At 41.1% G+C, this 25,828-nt stretch overlaps 1 protein-coding gene across 2 annotated transcripts in view; it reads left to right on the forward strand.

Moving 5' to 3' along the window:
- Positions 1 to 25,828, forward strand: part of GLRA3 (glycine receptor alpha 3) — a 79,428-nt gene that overhangs the window by 33,949 nt on the left and 19,651 nt on the right. For both annotated transcript variants that reach the window (XM_077302442.1, XM_077302443.1), the window contains 3 exons: positions 11,793 to 12,016; positions 15,684 to 15,766; positions 24,675 to 24,812. In XM_077302442.1, coding sequence (XP_077158557.1) covers positions 11,793 to 12,016; positions 15,684 to 15,766; positions 24,675 to 24,812 — 445 coding nt within the window. The remainder of the gene's footprint in view (positions 1 to 11,792; positions 12,017 to 15,683; positions 15,767 to 24,674; positions 24,813 to 25,828) is intronic.

Below are 25,828 nucleotides of genomic sequence, written 5' to 3' on the forward strand. Positions count from 1 at the left end.
AAACTCGGCCATGTAAAATTGAAAGGTGCAATTTAGCAGATGCATGCAAGCAGCATCCTTCCTTAGACCCCTGAGTACAGTCAATGGTACATTACTGCGTAATTTCTCCTTTACATTCTTCCTAGTACATCAGATTTCAGAACTGACAAGTAAACTACAGGCCAGCTAATGTTCTGTACTTATTTGCTGGTAAATTATGCATTGATGGAGCTCAAAGGAAGGCATTCTTGTGGTCAGCAATTGTCATCATCTGTCAGAATCAAAGCAATTATTGAGAATACGAACTCACTTAAAATACACATCACATTATTTGCGACCTTTATCTCCATTGAGCAGATTCTTTCCCTTCACAATGCTGAAAAAGAGCTCTTCCAACAGTGGTTATCTTTCATACAGTAGTTTCAAAGCTAACATCTGTCACTTCATATAAAGAGAATATTTTAATGCCGTTTTATTGAGCAGGATTTGATTCATACCCATTGTGACTTTGTTCAGACAATCTTTAAAATTCACTGAAACTTGGGAATGACACAATTTTAGATCAAGTATTATCTAAAACCTACTAACCAGACTTTTTGAAGGAAACTTCGCATTTGGTATTGCAGCATTTCCTCGACATTTAAGAAATTATTCACTTTTTTGTGTCTGCAACAGAAAAAAAATTAAAAGAAAGCAAGCCGTGCACTGCAACCAGACAAAAACAGAGACATCTTAAGATGGTCCTGGACACATTTGCTGGCTTGTCTGAAGGCTTGGGCAGCAAGCCCTGTGTTAAGAGTTAAAGGTCAAGCCTTTGGCTTTTGCCCTTCAGCTCACACCCAGCGGCTCACTCCTCTGGCCACGCCTAAGTGTTGTGAGTAGATCATAAAGATTTTGCAGGGAGGGGAACTGAAATGCAATAACAATATGTTTCTTATCTTAAGGCAATGTATTGTTTTGTCATGAAATTCATAATCTTTCAGCTTTGCTACCTGTAATCACCCATGCATCTTAAATCTAGCTAGCCCTTCCTGGCAATTAACCCCACCCCCTCTCTACCTATATGTAACGGTTCACAGTATCTGAAGAAGTGTGCGCCCACACAAAATCTTATTCTTTGTATAAAATGTTGTCAGTCTTAAGGGTGCCCCTAGACTCAAACTTTGTTTCCCTGAAGCCACTGACATTGTTAGGAGGTGGAGAAGGTGCCTGGGTGTAGTGCTAAGGAACCAGAGAGAATTTTAAAGATGACGGATGAAGCCATGTGTGTAACTGTAGAGGAAACCTAGTCATTTTTAGGGTTGCCAAGTTACCAGGAAAAAAATGTGGCCTGATCTGTTCTTGGTAACAACAGCTTGATGGGCCTTAACTGTCAAGCAATACTTTTCACAGCACAGAGTTGAACACTGCTGCTTGCTGAAGTCCACATATAAGCTAGCATTAGGGGCAGAGCTACAGTGCTAGGCTGAAAAGCTGGAAGGCTTAGATTGTTCCAGTTTCACATTTTTGTATAGTTCCTCTGGCTTTTGAATCTGAAAGCAAGCTCCAAGTAAACTGTACGCTCCTGACACAGTCGGAGGCTAGAAAGTAGCATTCTGTTGATGAATAGGAATGTGTGGGTTTTAACATTAATAGGTGTTCAGGACAAAATCATCTAGCTATCAAGTTGAAATTAACACCCTTCAGGCCAACTATAAATATATACAAATTTGGGAAGAAAAACAATCTTTCTTCCGGTCTTGTTTTTGGCTACCCATTTTTAATTTCTTTTTCCATCTAAAGAATATTTCTTGTGGCCCAGGGGTAGTCAAACTGCAGCCCTCCAGATGTCCATGGCAGGGGCTTGTGGGTATTGTAGTCCATTGACATCTGGAGAGCCGCAGTTTGACTACCCCTGCCTCAGTCTGTTCGAAAAATAAAGCAGAGGAAGGGGTCTGACACAATAAGGGCAGCAGTATAAATAAACATGATAACTGTAGAAGCTGTTCTGCATATACAATTGATTTGGCAGGGTGAAGTCATCTGTGAAATGATTACCCAGAAGCACATGTGATGAATGAAAAGGGGATACCATTTAAAAGTTACTCTCACACACAAATTGAAGTAGGATCACTTGCATAAGCAGAAAGTGTTTACTCACCAGATGAAGGTATTTTATACACATACCAATTTCTTTTTACCCAAACCCAGCTGACTCAAAAACATACTAAATAGAAATAGAAAAAAAGTGCAGTAGCACCTTTAAGACCAACAAAGTTTGATTCTAGGTATAAGTGTTTGTGTGTATCATGTGCAGATATCTGATGAAGCGTGCAGGGACATGGAAGTTTATATGCAGAATTAAATTTGGCTGGTCTTAAAGATGCCACTGAACTCAAACTTTGTTCTATTGCTTCAGACCAACATGTTTCCTGACCTGAATCTCAACAGAAACAGTTGTGCTAGAGCGGTGGTCCCCAACCACCGGGCCACGACCTGGTGCCGGGCCGCAAAGGCCCTGGCACCAGGCTGCAACGGCCCTGGCACCAGGCCGTGACTCCCTCTCCCTCCCGGAGTAAAAAACTTTCCAGGCCGCAAGCTTGCGGCCCAGCAAGCTTCTTACTGTGGGAGGGAGGGAGAGGGAAGCAGGGCCGCGCATGCGCATCGCGTGTGCACAGATGCGCATGCATGGCATGCGCGGCCGTGCAATCGCCCTCCCTGCTGCCACTGGTCCCCACCCTTAAAAAGATTGGGGACCACTGTGCTAGAGTATGAAATCAAAAGTGCACACAATGCTTGCATGCTTTGGCTTTTGTTCATTCTTAGTTATTTTGAACACAGATGAGTTCAAGGCTAGTCTTAGGTATAGAATTACTCCTGTTTTCTTATCTGGAGTTTTGAACCTTGAACAGCTTCTTGACAGGCAGAAGCTTAAAGTGTTGTGTTCTCAACTATCTTCTTAAGTGGTTTGTTCTTCATGCCACTGTAGTGGGGTCTGGGAATGATGAGGGCCATAGTGGGGAAGCACCTCCTTTGCAAGCAGAAGGTCCCAGGATCTACAATTACAAAGATAAGGTTATATAAGGCTGTATGAGCAATCTTTGCCAGAGGTTGTAGAGAGTCTTTTCCAGTCAGAGTTAGCCTTGATCGTGGAAGATAGTTTCATCGGTTCACTTCAATGACAAGCTTTTCATTCCCCAAGGATTACAGCTCTGTCTTCTTCCCATTGGCAGAAGGTAAGAACAATCAATTTTTACACAGCCTTCTTGGTATATCAGTTTACTAACCCATATAATCTCTATCCCTAACTTCCCATAGTGAGGATGGCAGCTACTTTTTGTTTTCGTTTATTCTTTCCTATGCTTATCATTTGCCTTTAAATGGATTTTAAAAAAGGTAAAGGTATCCCCTGTTCAAGCACCGAGTCATGTCTGACCCTTGGGGTGATGCCCTCTAGTGTTTTCATGGCAGACTCAATACGGGGTGGTTTGCCAGTGCCTTCCCCAGTCATTACCGTTTACCCCCCAGCAAGCTGAGTACTCATTTTACCAACCTCAGAAGGATGGAAGGCTGAGTCAATCTTGAGCTGGCTGCTGGGATCGAACTCCCAGTCTCATGGGCAGAGCTTTCAGACTGCATGTCTGCTGCCTTATGACTCTGCGCCACAAGAGGCTCCTTTTAATGAATAGCTGCCTTTTATCTCTGCCCCATCATGCTTTGTTACAGATTCACACACACACTCTCTCCTGGGGCTCATTATGTATCTGGCATAGTAAATATAATATTTTTGGCAATATGTCCATGCCTGACACTGGTCAATTCTGCACAAACAGTAAAGGCCGGGGTGGCATCTATACAGACATTGAGATAATCCCTGTGTTTATATGATGGCACCACCAGGCCACTGCCCTCCTGGACCTTGCACAGATCAGGCCGCAGAAGCCCTGTGCTAAGGGAACACAGATTCTTCCATGCTCCTTTTCAGTGCTGCAGGGGCCAATGGGGCCTGTCCCACAGCAGGCCCTACAGAGGTCTGCAGGGGACAAACAATACCCTGGTGCTTCAGGGTGGACCAGAGAATTGTTTATTTAGTTTGCAGGAAAGTGGGATTGTGTTCTATGTGCAACAAACTACAAAATCCCCCCCCCCCGGCATGGTGGAACCTACCTGCTGTTACCACATTTCCCAGGGGGACTCCTTTCAGCGGAACACCAGGTGTCCTGCTGAAATATGTCCCCTGTGGGACACACTTCTGCACTGGAATTGATCCAGGGCTGACATGTGTCCACCATGGGGACTCCGTATGCTGTGGAGCATGCAGCCCAGAATGGCGCTGCTGGTGCAAAATCACCCACTATAAACTTTATTCCTTTTGTTCAAGTGAAAGGATAGACATAAGAATTGCCTGATACAGAGAGTATTGGTCCATCTATCTCAGTCTTTTTCTCCTCTGATTGGCAACAGTTTTCTAGGGCCTCAGGCAAAGAAATGTCTTGCCTCAATATTTGCTCCTTTTCACTAGACATACCAAGGACTGAATTTGGGACTTTGTTACAGAGCTTTCCCCACCCCACTGAATCTATTTCTTGATTATCCTTAATGAGGCCCATATTCTGCCCTAGACATTGTCAGTGTATTCTTCAGAGTTGACATGATAATACTCAATACTGTATATGTCAGGACAGATGGGCAAGACTGCTGCCATTTTAAAAATTGGGAATTTAGTAAGTCTGCATGCAATCAATATTTTAAAATCTCAATATGTCTTAAACATTTTTGCTCCTTTTTTCCTTTTAAAACTTGAAAATATTCATTTGGTCCTTCATTTTGTCGTTTGACCAACACAAATCAAGAACTGTTTTACCAGAAATCATTCCTGGTTTTCTGACCTGAGCAACTATTCTAGAAGTCTCTGCTTGCACTGTGGCCAGGAAAGAAGTTTCCAGAGATTTGCCCAAAGCTAGTCAGAACAACTCTGACGAGACTGGGACAATCCAGAAATATTTTCAGTCTCTACCAGATGCTCAAATAAGCAGGCAGTTCAAATATATCTAGATTACAATGTATTTTGGGACTAGTCCAAAAATACCTTGAGAGCCTGTCAGAATTTAAATCTAAAGGCCACTGAAGCAAGACTATTTCCCTTCAAGGCTTCTAAGTATTGAAATATATAAGGATGAGTTTCCATGATCTTAGCAACTTTTGGACTCTTATCTATAAAATACTCCTTCTGTAAGAACTCATGGGATAAAATTACTATAGAATTTTTGAGTGAATACACATGGGATTGGAATGCACAGTGCTTGCTTACTATCACCATTTTACTCAATGCTTTTCCCATGCACTTCATGGTATTAAGCACATCCAGGCAGAATTTTCACTGATGAGGAAGTGAAAATGAGCACCAAAGAAGGGGGTCATGGCACTTACATGGGTAAAGCCTATATGGGGGCTGGAGGAAAGAGTAGAAGTAGGTATGATTGATTTTTAAAAACCCTAGCTGGAACCTACCCATTGTCTCCCCTTCTCCAATTTATCCTAACAAGAACCCTTTCATGTAGATCAAGACAGAGAGAGACCAATTAGGCCAGTGGTCCCCAACCCTCGGTCTGGTGACCAGTACCAGTTCGTGGATCAGTCGGTACCGGGCTGCAGCTCCTCCTCGTCCTCCTCCCCGGCTGCTGCCTCGGAGACTGTCCTGCCACTCTGCCACCAGCTCACCTTTGGTGCTCTCCAGCGGCTGCCATGACTGGGGCTCCCCCTTGGTGTGACACTATGCAGCTGCTTCAGGCAACATTCCCTAGCGGATGGTGGGAAGTCAGGGGCGCCAGCGGCAAAGCAAGTGGAACAGGGGCTTAGGTTGCTGCGGTGACATCCCTCGCCAAAATACTACCCCCCCCCCCATCCGAGCCTCAGTAAAATTGTCAAGCATTGACCGGGCCCCGGTGATAAAAAGGTTGGGAACCACTGAATTAGGCTATAGTCACCCATTAAGTTCTATGGAAGGGTTGAGATTTACACCAAAGTGCCTGCCTACTCCTAGTCCAATATATTAATCACTATATAGCCTTTTCTCCCTTGGGAGCCTCAATGAACAGAGAACAAGGCTTCTGAGGATGCAGCCTTGTAGTGGAATAAGAAAGTCTGTAGAAAACAGCAGCAAATTTCTTGCAACTGTTCAGTTCCCTAGAGACTGATTTGCAATAGCATGGGCAATAAACACATGGATGATACACACAGATTACATAAAAGTCCATATGCTCAGTACTGCTTTGGGCACATGGGTCATTACGGAGCTTTTCTGTCAAACAAATTCCTTTACAGAATAAAAGAGAGACTTATCGCTTCAATCACATACGGTTGTCAGTAGCTGAGATTTACTATAATCTACAAAAGTATCTATGACCACCTAAATACCAGTTCTTTACAAAAGATAAGATTCTTTCAGTGTGATCTTGCTTTCTTTTCTGCCTTGGCTTCCTTTGCTTTTTAATCCATCAACAATGGAGTTGGTTAAATATGGGCAGGAGAGTAGAACAAAACCTTCCCTGCTCCTCTACTTTAAAGGGCAAGTTGATCTGCAGTAATCAACAGGGTTTTCTGGCATTAACTGAATGCATTTGCCTGCTAATTTCAGCTTCTGTCAAGAAACAAGGAACCATACTAGGTGAGGAAAGGTCATGATTAAACAAAATTTAGTGATATATAATTTTCAGTAGAACAACGTTCATTTTTGCAAATGCTAAATGATCATTTAGTGCCAGGTTAAGGCAATAGATGATTACACATGTCAATTTTTTCTGCATGGTTCTGCTCAAAAACAAGAACTCTTAATTGCATTTCTTATATCTCTGTAGCGTAGCATCCTAAGGAAAAGATTTCTCAAACTCTGGCACCAAGTAACAAAGCTCCAACAATTTCCCACACACACTCTCTGCACTTAGCGTTTTTTTCTTCAGTGATAATACTGACTCTGTCCATTTTCTCTCTCTCTTTGATAATTTCCCTGCTGTTTGATTTCTCTCTCGGTCTATGCCTTCTTCCATTTGCTCAAGCAGACATTCTGCTTTTTTGGGAGGTATAGATATGAGTTTTCTGTTAATGGAAAATTATTAATAAATAATATTAATAAAATATTGAAAAACTTGTATTCAAATCCCTAGTATTCCCTGAAGCTCACTTGGTGATGTTGGAGGACTTACTGACTCTCAGACTAATCTGTCCCACAGGATAAAATTATGGAGATGGGGAAAACAGTGTTCAAAATCTGGAGGGGGAAACTTACAGGAAGGATGGAGTAAAATGCATTAATAATAATCAAATGAATTATTAGTATTCTGCAAAATAATAATAAACAAAACAAATTCTTGGCAAATAGAAAGTCAAAAATCTAAACCCTGCCTTTCTCATGATGTGCTCCGCATACAAGTTAAATAGGCAAAGCGACAATATATAGCCTTGACAAACTCCTTTCTCAATTTTGAACCAATCAGTGATTCCATGCCTGGTTCTCACTGATTCTCACTGTTGCTTCTTGACCTGCAAATAGGTTTCTCAAGAGACAGATAAGATGCTCTGGTATTCCCATCTCTTTAAGAAATTGCCACAGTTTGTTGTGCTCCAGACAATCAAAGGATTCAGCTTGGAGAAAAGGAGGTTGAGAGGGGACATGATAGCCCTCTTTAAGTATTTGAAAGGTTGTCACTTGGAGGAGGGCAGGATGCTTTTACTGCATCATCACTTTTACTTTATCATCTTTTAAGATATTGAATAGTTCTACTTGAATGCTTTCACCTCCACTAGCTTTATTGTTGCTCAGACTTCCTAAAGCTTCACATTCCAGGATGTCTGGCTCCAGGTCAGTGACTACCCCATCATAGTCCTAGCCATAGGTCTGGTTTAATAAACCATAATAATACAACATAGCCCAAATTAATCCTTGAGCAACTTTGGCTTTCAGCTGCACTAAGTAACAACTTCAGTTTCTCTTCTGGTTATCTTCTCCAGCCATCTGCTTATCACAAATAGTTGACAAGCTGCTTTCCTCTGTGATAAACAACTTTGGTGGTCAAGGGTTGTAAGCCATTTCTAAAGTCCCTGATTTCTAATTTCATATGCTTTGTCCTAAGCAAACACATTTTTTGGTGCAGGTTTAACAAGTGGATTTTTGTTGTATTGGACATAAAAGTCCAAATGAAACACAATGTATATTATTCCCTGTATTTTAATTATAGTTTGTAGTTCCACCAAGCTACTTGGGGGGGGGGGGGTTGACATGGAGCCTCATGTGCACATCCAGGTATGAACAAATGCTAATGCAATTAGATCAGAGGTTGCTTGAGGTTTTGTTCAAGGAGCTAAAAGTACTGCTCAAAAGAGAAAGGGAAGACACACAGGAGCAAGTGTTAAGGTACAATTGAGACAAAGAATAAAGGGCAAAGCAAAGGTAATTGTGGGGAGGGGAGAAGAGATTCCTTTTAGTGCCAATAGAGCAGGGACAGCAATAATTTTGCATAGGCTTATTTCTTCTTTAAAATGAAAAGTCCAATGTCCTGTGATTGGATGACCTTGACAAAATTAATTTGACTGTTGTGAATTACCTTAGTGACAGTGCTGCCAGTTTTTGTTATGTCCCTCACGCACTTATGGAAATGACAAATATTCCTCACAGACCGCTGGTTCTCAAATGAGTGCAGAGACAACTTTGCTTTAAAGCTGATTTAAAAAAAAACATTAAACAAATCAAAGACATGGACAGATGTTTGTGTGTGCACGCATGCATGAGAGAGAGCACTCTGTAACGAAGCCTATGATATTCATTGAAATCTGTTCATTGAAATCTGATCAAATTTGATCTTCAAGTGTCCTATTTCCCTTGGTCTATTCATTGTTTAAATTATTTAGATGGGGGAAGAAATAGTGGAAATTGCATAAAAACTGATAAATTCCAGTAATTGATAATTGTAGTTCATGATTTCCATGCTTCAAACACATACCTCATTTACTCCATATATGCATTTTTCTACAAATATGCAAATCACTAACCAGTATCACAGATGTAGTTGAACTATTGTCAAATACTGCTTATTTACTGGCTTATATAATTATTTAACTTATAACTGGCCAGACAACTAAATGTTCCCCTGAACAACAGAGTCTATGTTTGTAAAAATACACTTGTTCACCTACACTCTCTATTGTCCTTGATTGCCTCAGTCCTTTCCTATCTCTGGCTCTATCAGTGCCAATATTTAGACTATAAACTCCTTGAGAAAGATAGCTTTTCACTTATAAACAGTGTAATATATCATGCATATCAATCAAACAGGTATAAGAAGAGGGGCTTGTGATGAACCACACTTATAGAAGCTTAGAAGTGCTGTGTAAATAGATAAAGGACTATGAAGGGTTGATTCATCACATAACCAGGCAGCCTTTAGTGACAAAACTGTTCCAAGGGATCTGATTGGTTAGCATCAGCTGAGCAGAGAAACTTCTGTACTGGATGCTGAGGAGAATTCAGTCTGATTTCATCAAGGATGAGAAGAGTCGAGTACTAACAGTTTTGAAATTCAGCCCTGGGAAAACTAGGGAAAGTAGGCAAGGATGAATGGGTAATTAGATGTAGACTCCCATTTGGACCAAAGAAAGGGGATGGATCTTCTAGTGAGAGGGAAATGTCTCTACCCAGGAGGTTAGCAGTGAAGAGTGTAGAGATCCCTTATCTGGTGTGGCTAGAAACTGCTTTTAGAGACATTAAGAGTGAATTAAAAACTCAAGACAAGTATGGGTGTTTGGGTACTGAAAAGAGTGTACCAGCCTTCTGGAAAACAAAAGAGTCAGAGAATAGTCAAAGAAAGTGTACTAAAGTGTTTGGGAAAACCCTGGAACAAAAATCTCTCAACACAAAGATTTTAAGTAACTATGAATAGCTTAAGAAAATCTCAATAGATAAAAACTAAAGGTCCTGCATATACTTGGTTTTACCTCCCAGTTACTATATTGAGTTACTTCAGTCATTTCATCCTTACTTCAGTCATTTTATCCCCTGACCTTTCCCCTCTATGTTTAATAAAATATGTTATTAATTTGTAATATAAAAACTTCTTGTGTGCCATTTAAATTGCATAAGGTAGCTCCCATTCCTTCCCTCAGGAAGCAAAGAGCCAAAATATTATACTACTAGCCAAAAAGGCCCACTGCACTCAGAAATGCAGCAGGTGCTAGTGGGGTGGGGTGGGTAGGCAGCATGCAGGAGGCGTGTCTTGCCATTGGCGGCTGGCCACTAGGTATTCGCTTCGGGATTGGGAGTTGGCCAGCCATTTCAGGGGGGGGGGTGCCAGTGCAGTCGCCACTGCACAAGTGAAGCAGCAGGCTTTGGAGGGGTCGGCGGTGGGGGAGAGGTTGGGGGGGTGCGTGTGTGCGAGCGGGCATGGTGTCGTTGTAGTGAAGCTGTCAGAGGCTGAACACCCTCAGCAGAGGGTGAGCATGTGGGCATGAGGTGGAGAGCTCACCTCATGTGCTGGTTCAGGGGGCAGAAACCCTTGGGACCGGGGCAAGCGGGGCACAGGTCGACGGGCGAGCGTGGGCACTGGCAGGTGTGGCAGGCAAGGCAGGTCAGTGGAGGAGTGGTGGTAGCCAGGCAGTGTCTGGTGGTGAGGTGATCCGCGTGGTGCATGGGCGGCCTCAGGAGGTGGGTGCTGCAAGGGCTGGCCCAATCTGGTTGCACCTGGTTGTGCCGTCTGGATTGGCCTGTGCAGTTGCAGAAGCAGCGGCCGGACACCAGATGTGTCCTGGGCAGCGCACCACCCACAGGGCCATTTCCCAGATATTAGGGAGAACTGTTGTAAGGATGATGGGATAACTAGAATGGGACAACTAGAGAATTCTTCTGGAAAGAAGAAGATAACTAGGGCAGCTCAGTCACAGAAAGGAAAGAAATAAATCTTGCATCTGAGGGAGGTAAATAGATGAGTGTGTCATAGACGTATATATAACAGCATTTTAAATAAATGCAAAACAGAGTGATTGGAAAGATTAGAAAGAATATCAAAACCAGTCTTATAAATGGGTTCAAATAGCATGGGCTCCTTAGCTTAGTCAAAAGTGAGTAGTTTCTTCAAAAACAAGGTAGATCCTTGTTCTAGGAATAAGACATTGTCACCTCTAGGAATTAGGAAAAGGAAGCATTTCTCCGTCTGCAGCTAATTTGCAAAAGTTTAGTAAATTTCAAAATATTGGTAAAGTGACAAGTTACCATGATGAAAAACAACATTTCTCTCCTTGATCATGACTGAAAATGTAAGAAAGTGTTATATTTTTATGTTATAAAAGAAGTGGGGTTCTGAAAATACAACGTCAAAGCAGAAAATGAATATCTTCTTAAATCCTCTTACGCTAATGCAAATTACTCTGGAAATGTAATTGTTTTTTGTGTTTACATAAAAATACATGTGTGGGTGGACATTTTAAGCTTTCTATTTTATAAGTAACTGGTATTTGATAACTGTGATCATAGTATTACACATTTTTTCATATAATTTGGTTTTTAGTTTACATGTGGTAACCGGCACCCCAGAATTTTAGTTTACATGTGGTAACCGGCACCCCAGAATTTCTGTTATCTGTCTTTTAATTTTCAACATTCGAAGAGGATGATTAAAGACAGCTAATTTGCTATGAACAGACATAAATGTGTTGATTTTAAAAAGTGTTGATTTTAAAAATAAAGGTAGAAAAATCCCTAGCAAATAATGTTTCATGGTTCAATAAGCAGCTAAATAAAACAAGAGGTATCCTGAATAAAACACTAAATTATTTTACTTTTCCTTTAGGATTATCGAGTGAATATCTTTCTCCGTCAGAATTGGAATGATCCACGTCTTGCTTATAGTGAATATCCAGATGACTCTTTAGATCTAGATCCCTCCATGTTGGATTCTATTTGGAAACCTGACTTATTCTTTGCAAATGAAAAGGGCGCCAACTTTCATGAAGTGACTACAGACAACAAGTTGTTGCGAATTTTTAAAAATGGAAATGTTCTTTATTCTATCCGGTAAGTTGTTTAAAAAATAATTGACTTTATATAGAAATGGTACCGTGCTTTCTTTTTGCCATCTGTAAAGAATACAATCAGTAAAATAATTGAACAGTAATTGAATCATACCTTTGAATCAGCTTCAACAGTCGTATTACTGAGTTTTCTTACAATAGATTGTATCCCATGATATATAAATAAGGAAGGACATCATGGGATACAATCTATATAAATATCATGTATATTTCTAGACATCCTTTCTAGACTAAGTTCCACAAGGCATCCTTACACTAAGAAGAAATTTGCATCAATGGAAGGATTCTTTCTTTTAACATTCAATTCATCTTACCGTTTATTTGCTGTTTATTAACCCAGTGTTTTCCTGAGAGTACAGGATACCAGCCCACTTCATTGTTGAAAAAAGGAAGCCAAAATGATACGATGGAAATCACAGGAATACTATTGGGTTAAAATTGGAGGTTAAAATGGTGGAGGTTGAATGAAAAAGTTGGCTGGATCCAAACCATAACCTTGGGAGGACACTGGTACAGTAATAAAAATAAAGTGTTTGCATTTTTTTTTCATGTTAGTGAACCCAAATTTTAGATGAGAGTCTATTCTTAGGCGGCGGGGGGGGGGGGGAGGTCTTCTATTTCGTTGCAGTTCTAGGGATGGCACAGTGACCTCTAGATTCAGTGTGCTTCCACACATTATGATGATTGACCACAAGTACCCCAACTTACCTAGGTGCAAACTTAAATGGACTCCGGGGAATGGTAGAGGACAGGAAGGCCTGGAGGATCATTGTCCATGGGGTCGCGATGGGTCGGACACGACTTCGCACATAACAACAACAACCCCAACTTACCACAAGAGTGGGGCTATGATTATTCATTTAAAATGAATCAAAATAAGCAACAGCTGTGCAGAATTGTATTTTGCTTTGATTGCCCTCATGTTATAGCGCTGCTGCAGAGTCAAATTAATTAATAAAGATAATGGGAGCTGTAATAAATATACCTCGGGCAGGTCTGAATTAGACAGAAATTGGAACAGTTTTCATTGTTGGTCAATGGAGTATGAGATATAATTGAGCCTAATGTAACCATCTGAGCAATGTTGCCATAATACTGAGAAGTACATGAGCAGAGCACTGTCAGAATGTAAAATCCAGTAGATTTTAAAGATCTGGACACATTCATGAGCACAGGGCTTAAGTTTTCTTCTTCTTCTTCTTCTTCTTCTTCTTCATCATCATCATCATCATCATCCAATTTCCCATAGGGCCATAACCTATTAAAAATACATTAACTTCATTAAGATTCTAAGAATTTAAATCATTAAATAACTCTTCTCTGCCTGGCAACTATTATTAGATGATTTGCTATCTAACTACCTATTCTCCCCCCAAACACCCATCTGCCATTCATTCTTACCCTGCTTGTTGGATATGACACGTACCTCAGCGGCATTGATGAAGGAGAGTAGGGAAGAGTTGTGAGGATCTGAAGGAGGTTTTCAGTAGGTCGCCCTGGACTCAACTGTAGGCCTGGTTGAAGAGTGCTACTTTGCAGGACCTGAAAGACTGTAGTAGCTCCATCAGGGTCCAAGTCTCAGGCAGCAACACATTCCATTTGTTTAGAACCAGGACTGAGCCAGGACCTGGCTAAGGTTGAGGCTAGGTAGATGTCTTTTGGGCCCAGGAATACCAGTAAGTTTTCTGGATAACCTAACTGCGATCCTGGGATCATATTGGGAGAGACAGTCCTCGGATCCACAGTTCCCAGACCTTGTAGGGCTCTAAAAGTCAATACCAATACCTTCAACCTGATCCAGAACTCTGATGTAATTTCTGGGGCAGGGTCAAGGGTAGCCTCATATAGAGTGATTTATAGTAATCCAGCCTGGAGGTGACCATTGCATGGATCATTGTGGTAACGTCTTTCAAGACCAGGTAGCATACTAGTAGATTCATGCATCAGGTCTCTGTTAGTCACAACTCAAATAAATGAGGGGAAATGCTGAATTCCTTTGGATGAGATGCTAGTTTCCATAGCTACTTATCTGGCTACCACTGATCAGAAAGGGATTTAAAGTTTGAGCCAAACTAGATGTTACTTTTTTCCATGCATATTTTGCATGTTCATGCACTGCAAGTGTTCTGTGTGGACACAGCAGCTGCAGGGAACTTTTATTAAAAGGGGGAGAAAGGACTGCTCAACAGGCTCAGAACAGCACCATGTGGGAAGGAAGAACTTTGATCTTATTTATTTATTTATTTATTTATTTATTTATTTATTACATTTTTATACAGCCCTCTCTTGTGGCTCAGGGTTCACAGCATGAAAACCACACTGGGAGGATTTATTTCACAGATTTTTGCTGCTGTGTGTACACCGATATTCCATGTGGAGATGTAAAATCAGCAAAATAATATATTGGAAGAAAAATACTTTGGGAGCATGGCAAGAGTTCCCCACTCACTGTTGGTTTTTCTTCAAAATTTGTTTTTAGAAGTAGTTCCATGCAGCTCTTAGTGTGGAGGCATTAACACCTGAAAACATATGAGAGTTGGTAGAAAAGGGTAATATCCTGTCTCCCATTTGGTATCAAAGATCTCCCTCTTGGTTTGAATCCAAATTGGAGACAGGACATAGATATACTAACTTGCCACTTGGTTTCCAGTTTGATTATGAAATTGATGGACAGCAGGTTCAGAATAGACAAAAAGAAATCTCACTTTAAACGGAGAGGATCAAAAAGTGAAATTTGCTGCAAGAGGATGTAGTGATGGCCACAGGAATACACAGCTTTAAATGGTGATTAGCTAGATTCATGGAATCTATCAATCTTTCAGAGGCTACTAGTCATTGTGGCTAAGGGGAACTTTCACATTTGGAGGTTCTAAGCTTCTGAATCCCAGATCCAGAAGTCAACATCAGTGGAAGGCCTTGACCTCTTTACCCTGTTGTTGGTCCTCCAAAACTGGTTGACCACTGTGTGAGACAAGATGCTAGATTAGATGGACCACTCATCTGATCCAGCAGGGCTCTTCTTAAATTCTTATCAGTCTCTGCCTTTGTCTGTTGGGTAGGATCAGACTTGGTCCCAGCAGCAAAAAGAAACAAAGAAATCATGAATTTAGATTCTGGTACAATGTTCTGTATATTTTCCATGGCTATTCCTCCATATAATTGTTTGAGCTACCACAGATTTTTTAACAAAAATAATAGAGGAATCCTGTTCTTGCCATAGAATATCAGCTTTCCATATACTAAAGGGACATTTAGGTGGTCCCTTTAGCTGAAGACAAACCCTGTAGAGTAGCTACCTACATGAAGTTACAAGATTAGGCTGTAGATTGTACAATATAGCCAAACCCAAATTGCCTTGAATGAAAAACATAAAAAGCCAAAGAATTTTTACTTAGAGGTGAGTGCCAATGAGATTCATGGGTTTTATTCACAAGCAACTGTTCAGCAACCTTATGTTTTGCTCCTTATTACATTAAATAGCTTGCATTTGTATTTGTCATTATCCAAATGCCTGTGTCATCCTCAGCTTATGTTCTCCTGTTAAATGACATGTACATGCCTGAATACTAAGTGCATATACTAGCTTAAAATGTGAAGGAATGTGTGCTGTCTGAAATATGCTATGTAATGACTGCTTTGTATTCTTTCAGACTGACTTTAATTCTCTCCTGTCCAATGGATCTCAAAAATTTTCCAATGGATGTCCAAACATGTATAATGCAGCTGGAAAGCTGTAAGTGTGAATAAAACCTTCTCTCGTCTATATTAGAAATTCCTGTGGTACCTTAAAGACTACTGTTTTGTTGCATCAGGGGCTCCCACAGGAAGTATTCTTCCATATTATGTCACATCTTGATATGAACACCTGGATCAAACACATATACCTACATTATAAATGCATTATAAATTTCCAAATGAGGAGGAATTGCATTCTTTAAATTGGGAAAGTGTCCATTTCTTCCACAAAATGAGCCCCATAAGTACTTCTTTTTTGCACCTACAGCTCAAGGGGCTCTTTGCTCTATGGGCTGCCAGGAGCAAGTCTGGCCTCAGCCAGGGCCAGAGCTTTTTCAGTGCTGGCCCCGATCCGGTAGAATGAGCTCTGGAAGAGCTGAGGAACCTGATCGCATTGTCAACATTCCACAGGGCCTCTAAGACAGAGCTCTTCTGCCAGACATTTGGTTGCGGCTGGGCCAGGAAGATTGGGTCCCTCCCTGTAGAGGCCCTGGCCTTGGCCAGCTGGGCATGGGTACTTCTCCCAAAGTCGATGGTGAGTAACTGTGGACCAGTGTAGCCTGGTGTCATCAGACGGGGTGGGGGGAGGGTAAGAGATTAGTTGTCCACCAGTAGGATTGTTGTTTTGTTGTTTTGTGGGGGTTTTATTGTTTTTATTGTAAACGTCCACAAGGAGTGGTGGTCAACAAATACAAGCATAAATAAATAAATGAAAGTTGTAGTTCTCTATAGTGCCCAGTGAGTAAAGAAGGCACATGATAGTCAAATATTGGATACCATGTATTTTTTTAAGTTGGAATGACAATCATCCTCCAAGTTGGAAGGAAATAAGTGAACTGTGTTGTAAAATAAATCATATTAGCCACTTGTTTTTCTGCATGTTTGTCACAGTGGTGTTCTGGTCACACTTAAATCACCTATGTCATACACTTAGCTTGAGGAATTCTGCTCTTCAAGGAAGACATACACTTCAAGCTCTCCTGGAGGCATGCTGTTAGGGTGACTTGGGGGAAGTAGTGAAATGAATACAGTCAACAAGATGATATTTTGTAACCACAGCAGGATGCTTAGAGATCTACTTAGTTTTAATCAGCAAAGCAAAGCCAATCTGGAACCTGTGCCTTAAATAGTAACTGTAAAAAAATAATGAAAGCCAAAATCAAGGACATCACTTGGAGAAGTATAGCGCAAATGTCTAATCCAATTGAGATCTTTGTGAATAATTACTTACAATGCAAAACAGCATAGATCCAGGGTGTCCAAGGAGCTTTATGTCTATAATAAAATCAAAGGCGGGAAATGGTACACAGTTGCTATGGGAAATAAATGTTATAGGAAAGGAAAAAAGCACAGGAAAAGAAAAAAAAATAATAGCATTAGAAATCTTTAACCGTCTTCCGCTCCCCCAGCCCTGCATAATCAGTACTAAGAGATAGTATAGTATAGTGGTTAGAGCTCTGACTTGAGGAATCTGAGTTCAAGTCCACATTCTGGCATGAGGCTTGCTGGTGGCCTTGCAACAGTCACTCTCTCCCTGATTTGTTGTGATGTTGAGAGTGATGGAAAGTAAGAATCATCCATGCTACCCTGGGCGCCTTGGTAGCTGGTGGGATAAAAATGAACAGAACATAGAGGCTGCTACTAAAACCTTACTTCTATGGATTCTAGCCTATTATTAGAGTCTTTTATTTATTTGTTTGTTGTTTATCATATGATGTGTAGTGTAGCTAAGAGATTTGAGGATTGTCTGACAGTCAGGCAAGGGATCATCAGAGATGGTTTGGCAAATACCTGCCTCTGTGTCGTGACTCCTAGAATTCCTTGGAGGAAGTACCATCCAAATCCTTGGCGGTCTCCCGTTCAAATACTAGCCAGGATCAGTCCTTTTTAGCTTCTGATATCTGACTGGATCAGATATCCAGTACCTGTGTATGTGTGCCAAGTTACACACTGGTGCCTGCATCTCCCCCCACCGCAGTGCAGCGCTGGCTGTGTCAGCCTGGAATGGCCAATTTGGCCACCGCTGCACACAACCCTAAATCCTGCAGTGTGCATGACTGAGTAGAATAGAAACTATCCTGCAGAGGACATCGGAGATGTGTACTTAGCATAACTTAGCATAACTTCCTGATGATTTTCAAATTATCTCCTCCTGATTATCAGTCTCCTGATTGGCTCAATGGGAAACTTCCTGCTCCTTTGAGCATATTTCATCTCTGAGGGCCAACAGAACAGCAATTGGACAGATAGAATGACTGCTGACAACAGTTAGAACAGTTAGTTAGATATATTTTCTCCCTTCTCTCTATACAGTTGTTTCTCTTCAAAAACAAAACCATTTCATCCCTGCCTGGTACATCACTTAAACTGCCTGGTATGCAGTCAAACTCTGCCAACAAGGGGAAAGCTGTGTCTTCTTCCATCTCTTACTCATTTCATGCCACAATCTCTACCCTCCCAACCAAAAAAAGCTTTATGTGATTGTACATGATGATTATATCAAGATTATTATTTGTGCTAGCAAAAAAGCCCATTACCCTTAAAAATACAACGGGTGCTAGCTGCTCTCCAGGCAGGCCAGCCGAGGCCGTGGTGGGCCTTTTCAGGTCAGGGGAGAACACTGGCAGGGACTCTCTTCCTTCCCCCCTGGCAAGGCCTGCCAAGGCTGTGGCTGGGGCAGCTCGGGGCAGCAGGAGAACTGACAGAGACTAGCTCATCCTCCCTGCTCAGCAGCACCACCGAGTCCTGTCGAGGCTGCTGCCAGAGCTGCTTGGGGAAGGGATAAGTGTGAGTGGGGGCTCCCTCTCTCCTTTCCCACACCAGCCCTCTGCCCTCCCCACCCCAGCTCCCACTGTTTGCCTTGCTTACCACAGGCTGGGCTGAGATTTCTTCCATATGGAAGAAGTTGGAGGTGGATGCGGCTGCGGCAGGACATCCTACCTGATTCACCATTCGTTGGACAGATGAATCAGGGATGGAGCAGCCAGGTCAGCCTACCCTTACCATTTTATTTATATGTTCAAATTCAGGTGGTTTCATTGATGTACATATGTGCTCATAAACACTGAGAAAACACTACACATAAAAAGAATCTTCATACGATTGTAAGATCCATGTCTAGACAACAACAAGAGTTTCAGGGTATAAACATTCAAGAGTCAAAGCTCTCTTAGTTAAACATGTCTGACAAAGGGAATTTTGACTCTTGAAAGCTTATACCCTGAACCTCTTGATATTCTTCAAATCCCTTCTGGATTCAAATTTAACTGTACTACTTCAGACTAGCATGGCTATCTTTCACACAATTGGACATTCAATCCTGTCTAGATTGCTTTTTTGCAGAATTTTATCACATGAACACCAGAAGTGGGGGGAAATACAAACAAACAGAAGGAACTGAAAGATGCAAGAAAATTCCAATGTGTGGTGCTCTGTAAAAATATGGAAATAGAAAACTGAATAATAGAGACCTCCTATAGTAGCGATCCCCAACATGTGGGCTGTGGACCACATGTGGTCCTTTGACTAATTGGAGGTGGGTCCCGAAGGATGCCTTCTCTCCCCCCCCCCCGACCCTTTACTTCATCCCCCCCGGCCCCTGCACAACACACTTCGGGTGTCATTGTCTCCCATCATTCCCAGATGGGACTATCTCATTCCAGAGAAACAAGCTCAGGGTTCCCATTGATTTGTCATTGTCATGAGTTAAAATAGTGAATATTTTCATGAGTGAAAATAAAATGTTCCTTATGTTCATTGTTGTGGCATGTGTGTATGTTATTTTGAAGGGATGTTTAAACATTACCATAGCGATCAGAGAGTGTTAGGGCAGTGGTTGAGAGTAGAGGAGTAAACTACACCCCCCCCACCGGGCCTCAGTAAAAGGCATTGAGTGGTCCCCGGTGATAAAAAGGTTGGGGACCACTGTCCTACAGCACCAAATTTACTTCAGAAACAAAACCAAATACTTCAGAAATGAAAACCCAGGAGAAAACTGAATTAGTACAACTTCAGAAAAATTTCTAGAGATGTACATTCATATTTTTGGGACAGCATCTTACAGAATGAGGTGACAAGAGTCCCTTGGACAGTCATATTTCAGAGGGTCTCTAAACAGTAGCCATTATTCTTTAAGTGATCTCCAGCATCTTAATAGCATATTAATGGTCACCAGTAATGGATTCAGTTCTATTTTTCCTGGTAAGGAATTTAATACCATAACTCAAAATTGTAATTCATTTAGGTGAGTGCATAGTTTGTACACCATATAGTTTGTAATACATATGCAGGTTTATCCTGCATATAGTTTTCCTTCATATAGTTCATAACATGCATGCAAGTTTATCTTGCATATTCTCTAATATTAAAAAATAAATGACCATGAAGAACATTCAAAGGTCAGAATAGAGATCATTTTCCTCTTGATTTTAACTGTTTTTTTTTAAATAAACTTTTACCCTACAGCAGAGAGTTCAGTGAGTTAAAAATAATCTGAGACAAAAATGCTGGCAGGAGGAACTCATGTGCTAAGGTCTTACAGAACAAGAGCCGGATGACTTATTAAATAATACACATGCGTTAGGGCGACTGAGTTAACAGACTGTACTCTCTTAAATATTTAAAACAGCAAAAAATGTTGTTTGTTCCTACCAATCATTTCTCATATGAGCTGAAAGAAGAAAGAAAAATGTTAGCATCTATGGCGCTATCGTCTCTTGGGGCTACGAGCTTATTTATGAGGTTGTCAAAGAGGGGGGAAGAGAGGAGAAGGTTCGTAACGACTTTCCCTGGCATGGCAGCTCTAATCAAATCCAGTAGTTTCCCTTGCAGCTGCTTTAAAAGAAAACCAAAAATAGTAGAAGCTGAACACATAAATTTCCCTCCTCACAGGCTGGTCTGCCCAAACCATAGTGTAATTTGTACATTATTGATTAAGAGCTCCTAGAATTGTCTCTTTTCTGATTTTCATGTCTGCTGCATGTGTTGGCATAGTCTAAGAAATAATCCAAGTAATTTGCTTTCAATGACTTTTATTGCAACAGGACTTGCAAAAAGTCAGTAACTGACTGCAGGCCACTAATACAACAGAGAGGTCTTCAGAATAAAAGTAATAACTTATTCTAGCACACAGCCAAGAGAAAAACCAAAAAGCAGTAGGCTGAACTGCAAGAGAAAACGTTCAATATAGACCCTGAATGCTAGAGAAAGAATGCACCACAGCTCCCCCTAGGGTAAAAGTAGACTAAACAAGCCTTTCCGTGGTGAAAGTATACACCGGATGAAGTCAAGAAGCAGATTAATAAAGCCAGACTGGTACCCAGAGAAAAAAAACTCTTGCCAAACAGGCCCCAAAGAGACAATAACAGAACAGTATTGGTGGTCACATACAGTTCTCAAAACAGCTGAATGTATCTTCAGTGATTTATAACTTCTACTGAACCTAACAATTTTAACTGCAGCATTTTAGACTGATTCACATTCTCATCTTTTTACATTGCATATGCCATTAGATCCAACAATGCTCTTCAGTTTTTTACATAGGATAAACAGGTCGAACCCTATGCCATAGGAAAAATGGATACAATTCTGACATCAAGAATCACAAGATGAGAAACCTGCAGGTGTAGGAGAACACTTCAACCTTTTAAGACATTTAACTATCATTCATTCATTCATTCATTCATTCATTCATTCATTCATTCATTCATTCATTCATTGCCCAACCTTCAAGTGTTGCTCAGGGTAACAATATTTAACTAAATGTCCTCAGCTAAAAAGAGCCTCTTGTGGCGCAGAGTGGTAAGGCAGCCGTCTGAAAGCTTTGCCCATGAGGCTGGGAGTTCAATCCCAGCAGCCGGCTCAAGGTTGACTCAGCCTTCCATCCTTCCGAGGTCTGTAAAATGAGTACCCATCTTGCTGGGGGGTAAACGGTAATGACTGGGGAAGGCACTGGCAAACCACCCCGTATTGAGTCTGCCATGAAAACGCTGGAGGGCGTCACCCCAAGGGTCAGACATGACTCGGTGCTTGCACAGGGGATACCTTTACCTTTACCTTTTACCTCAGCTAAAAATTCCAGGCAGAGGAGTGTAACTGATCTTTCCATCTCTCTCCCCCCCCCCTCCCTACACACATACCGCTGGTGAGGTCAGCAGGGTTTGTTTTTTTGTGTGGATTGTTATTTTGGGCCCTGACCATAAGCCTTGTGGAACAACTCCATCTTGTAGGCCCTGCAAAACTAATTAAGATCGTGCAAAGCTCTGATCTCTCTTGGGAGCACATTTCTTCAGGTTGAAGCCAGACCCAAAAATGTCCTGGCCTTGGTTGAGGCCAATTTTACATCTTTTCGGCCAGGAATCCTGAGCATCTGAAGATTTTAATACTCTTGGGGAATATAAGGGAAAAGATGGGGTAAAGAGAGTTGCAGAAATCTAATCTAGAGGTGACTGTAGCATGGGTCATTCTGACTAGGTCTGGGTCAAAGAGATAAGGTGCAAGCTGCCTTGCCTGGCATTTGTAGAAAAATGCCAGGCAGGCTGTCTTCATGAGTTGGGCCTCCATTGATAAGGAGTGATCACACCCAAACTCCTGATGGTGTTAACTGTATCCCATCAAGTATCAGGAGCTGTATTACCTGTTTCTCTGCATGCCAGCCCAGCCAGAGGACCTCCATCTTGGCTGGATTCAATTTCAGCCAACTCTGCATGACCCAGTTTGCCACAGCCTCCAGACATCTATCCAGATTGTCTGTGGGTGTTGTTGGATGATGATCCATTAGCAGAAATAATGATTGAATTGTTTTATACAATTGTTTGCAGGTGCAAGCTCATGGAGGCCACATGGAACTCCCTCTTAGTGGCATTCATAAGCACCTTATAAGATATTTTCCTCCAGACTCACTCTAGTCATCTCAGCTCTTGTTTCCACTTGGGCAGTTCCAGTGCATACCAGAGGGCTGGCTTTGAATGGGAGAAAGGGAATCAGGGAGCAGTCTCATTGATGGCTTCAGATAGTCAGCAGTGGCAATCCTCCACTAGCTCATCAACTGAGTCACCGAAGGGGTGGGGTTCAGATCTCATAGAGCATTCTGGAATCCATAAGTCTTCTAGGGCAAGTGTAAAACTGCTCTCCAGCTATACAGGGAGATGGTTGTATATCAGTCCAAGCCTTTAAAACATAGTCCTCCAACCATGGCACTCCAGTAGATTGGACCAGGCTAATATTTATCCCCATTCCAGAGATCAGATTCATGGTGCAGCCTGCTTGATGTATGGGACCAGCAGGAAATTGGATGAGTCCTAGTGTTGTATGGCTGATACTAGGTCTGAACTCAGCAAGGAGTCAGCCTTCTCTGCATGAACATTATAGCCCCCCCAGATATTTATAATCTGGAGAACTGTATAGTGCACCCAGCAACTAATTCCAGGAAATTTGGCAGGGCATCTACAGGTGCATTAGACAGATGGTACACCAAACAGATGGCCAAAATGCCTCACATGTGACCCACACATTCAATTCCTGGGATCACTGGAATAGAGAGCAGCCAAAATGAGGGACCTCCAAGTAGCTGTTTTAATGCAACAGAACTTCAGGAACAGACAGGAAATAGAAATTGCTGAGTGTACATACAGGTATTCTCTTCTGAAAGGTTCATATTGTATCTAGTGCCATGATGCTTCTTCAAGGCCACATTTTCGGACAGGAAATTAGCCCAGCTATTGGTAAAGCAGCTCTATGTAAATATCAATACAATATAAACCATTGGAACATATTGTTTGTATACAAATGAGGTGGCAAATTGTTGACCTTATGGAGTAATTTACATCCACCTAACGCTGTATTGGTCTAATATTATTTTATGGTGATTTCCATATATAGCAATGTAGAGGAATAGAGTAAAAGGAAATATACTATATTAACGACTGCCATAATTTTCCCACATGTAAATGAATTGTATCATAGAAAGAGGTAGAGGCTACCCAACAGATAATTATAATTAAAACACATATTAAATTAATGAATCTCATTTAGGAAAATCTATTTTGACACAGCAGTTGTTTCTTGTCAGTTCAATGAGTTATACTCTGGAGATTTTTCTCCTGGCTATAATGTACATGCTTCAAATGATAAATTTGTTTTACACACAGCTGGTTTTCATCTGAATGCGTACAAGGTATGATACAAGATACACATTGGAGGGTCACTCCCTATACGGAACACTGATGAATATAAATAGGATTGCATATTATTTTGATACTATCTTGTTAAGAGCTAAGTCTGCATTTCAAATTTCTGTTTAAAAAATCAAAAGACCACAGAATTCCAAACTAAAATAAAAATTACTCAGAGAAGGAAATGGAGAGAGGAGGGAGGGTGCAAGGCTGGGACAAAGCTGCCAAGGCATTTCTCCTCCATACAATCTTATCCCTGGTTGCTCACTGGTTGCTCACCAATGGGATGTACAATTTAGGGATGTAAATCCAGTTTTGGTGATTCCCAGTTAAAAATGACCAAAACTTGACACAGCTATTGGACAGCCTTGGGATGCAGGCAATATCATGTGGAGGGGCCTCTAAAACCCACCAACATTCGAAATCCATTCAGAATGGATTCCTCATGCAGAAATGGTCCCTGTTTTTGTTGATTACCTTAGAATAATGCCATAGGTCATGGTAGTGGGACAACATCTGCTGTTGTCAAAAACCTGTTTGCCAATTAAGATCTCACCAAGTTAGGTGGGGAATTTATTTGTAATATGCATAAGGCCTATATAAATTGCATAGGTTTGGAACAGAATAGATTTTTGAATCTTCCCAGGCTAACACTTTATTTACTTTTGTTAGATGGTTAATATTGGAATTACATATGCTTTGATGGCATCTTATAGGCCTTGCTTTGCTTTCTAGTTGGATACACGATGAATGATCTCATCTTTGAGTGGCAAGAAAAGGGTGCTGTGCAGGTTGCTGATGGGCTCACTTTGCCTCAGTTTCTGTTGAAAGAAGAGAAAGATTTATGTTATTGCACCAAGAATTACAACACAGGTAGGAGCCTGATACAGTCTGCCATCAACTGCAAGACAGTTGTTGCTGTTTATTGTGATGTTAATCCTTTGGTTATCTTTAACCATGCCATAGCCTATGAGCAGAGGAGTTGCACAGGTACAGCTGCCACACTAGCCCCAAATGACAGCCCAGGGGGTGATTTGTTAAACTCTGGAGGAGATCTCTTCCTCAGTGTTTTGGAATAGAAACATGTCTTCTGTCACTAGGCCACATTCCATTTTAAAGTCTAGAAGAAACGATACAGATGTTGGCTGAAGCAAAGGAATAAGAAGGTTGAAGATTTGTCTTTAATGAAAGTTGTAGCAGTTAAGGAAGAGGAAGCAGTTGGAAAATCAAAACAGAAAGTAAAGTGAAGCTATATAAGTTGCATACTTGAAATTAGGCTGTTTCCCAGTTTACTGATAGGAAACTGAGAGCAGTAAATTCATACTCAGAGAGTTCTCCCTGTGTCTCAAGCACCACTGAAATATACTAAAATCTCTATATCTCAATTCAAGCTATTCAGTGCAGTTTAGCGTGCTGCTTCTGTAGAAAAATTGATTTCCAAACTATTTATCAGTATGGAGACCTTTTTCTCAATATCATTTATAGTTATAGTTTATAGTAATAGTTGTGGGTTTCTCAAAACCCACAAGTATATTATGTGTGCACTGCTGCTAGCTAGATAGGAAAACAAAATAAGCACAGCTGTTCATGTGCCACTGTTGATCAACCTGTAGAGCAAGCCATATGCCAAACACTTTCTTGATTAAATGAAATTATCAGAGCACAAAGAGGAGGAATCTTTGGAGCCCAATGTGGATTTGTACACAGTTCCACACAAAATAGCAAAGAATACATGTCTCACACGTAGTAAACAACATTTTCTTCTTTTTTTGCTTTCCTTATGTTTTAAGAGAAGCATGAGTGCTTTTCCTTTAATATTTAATTAACAATCTGTGTCTCTTCTGTGCTAATGCAAATCTCAACTGGGATTCCTTTGTACAAAGATTTCT

Source organism: Paroedura picta, chromosome 10 (assembly GCF_049243985.1).
Source record: "Paroedura picta isolate Pp20150507F chromosome 10, Ppicta_v3.0, whole genome shotgun sequence".
NCBI lineage: Eukaryota > Metazoa > Chordata > Lepidosauria > Squamata > Gekkonidae > Paroedura > Paroedura picta.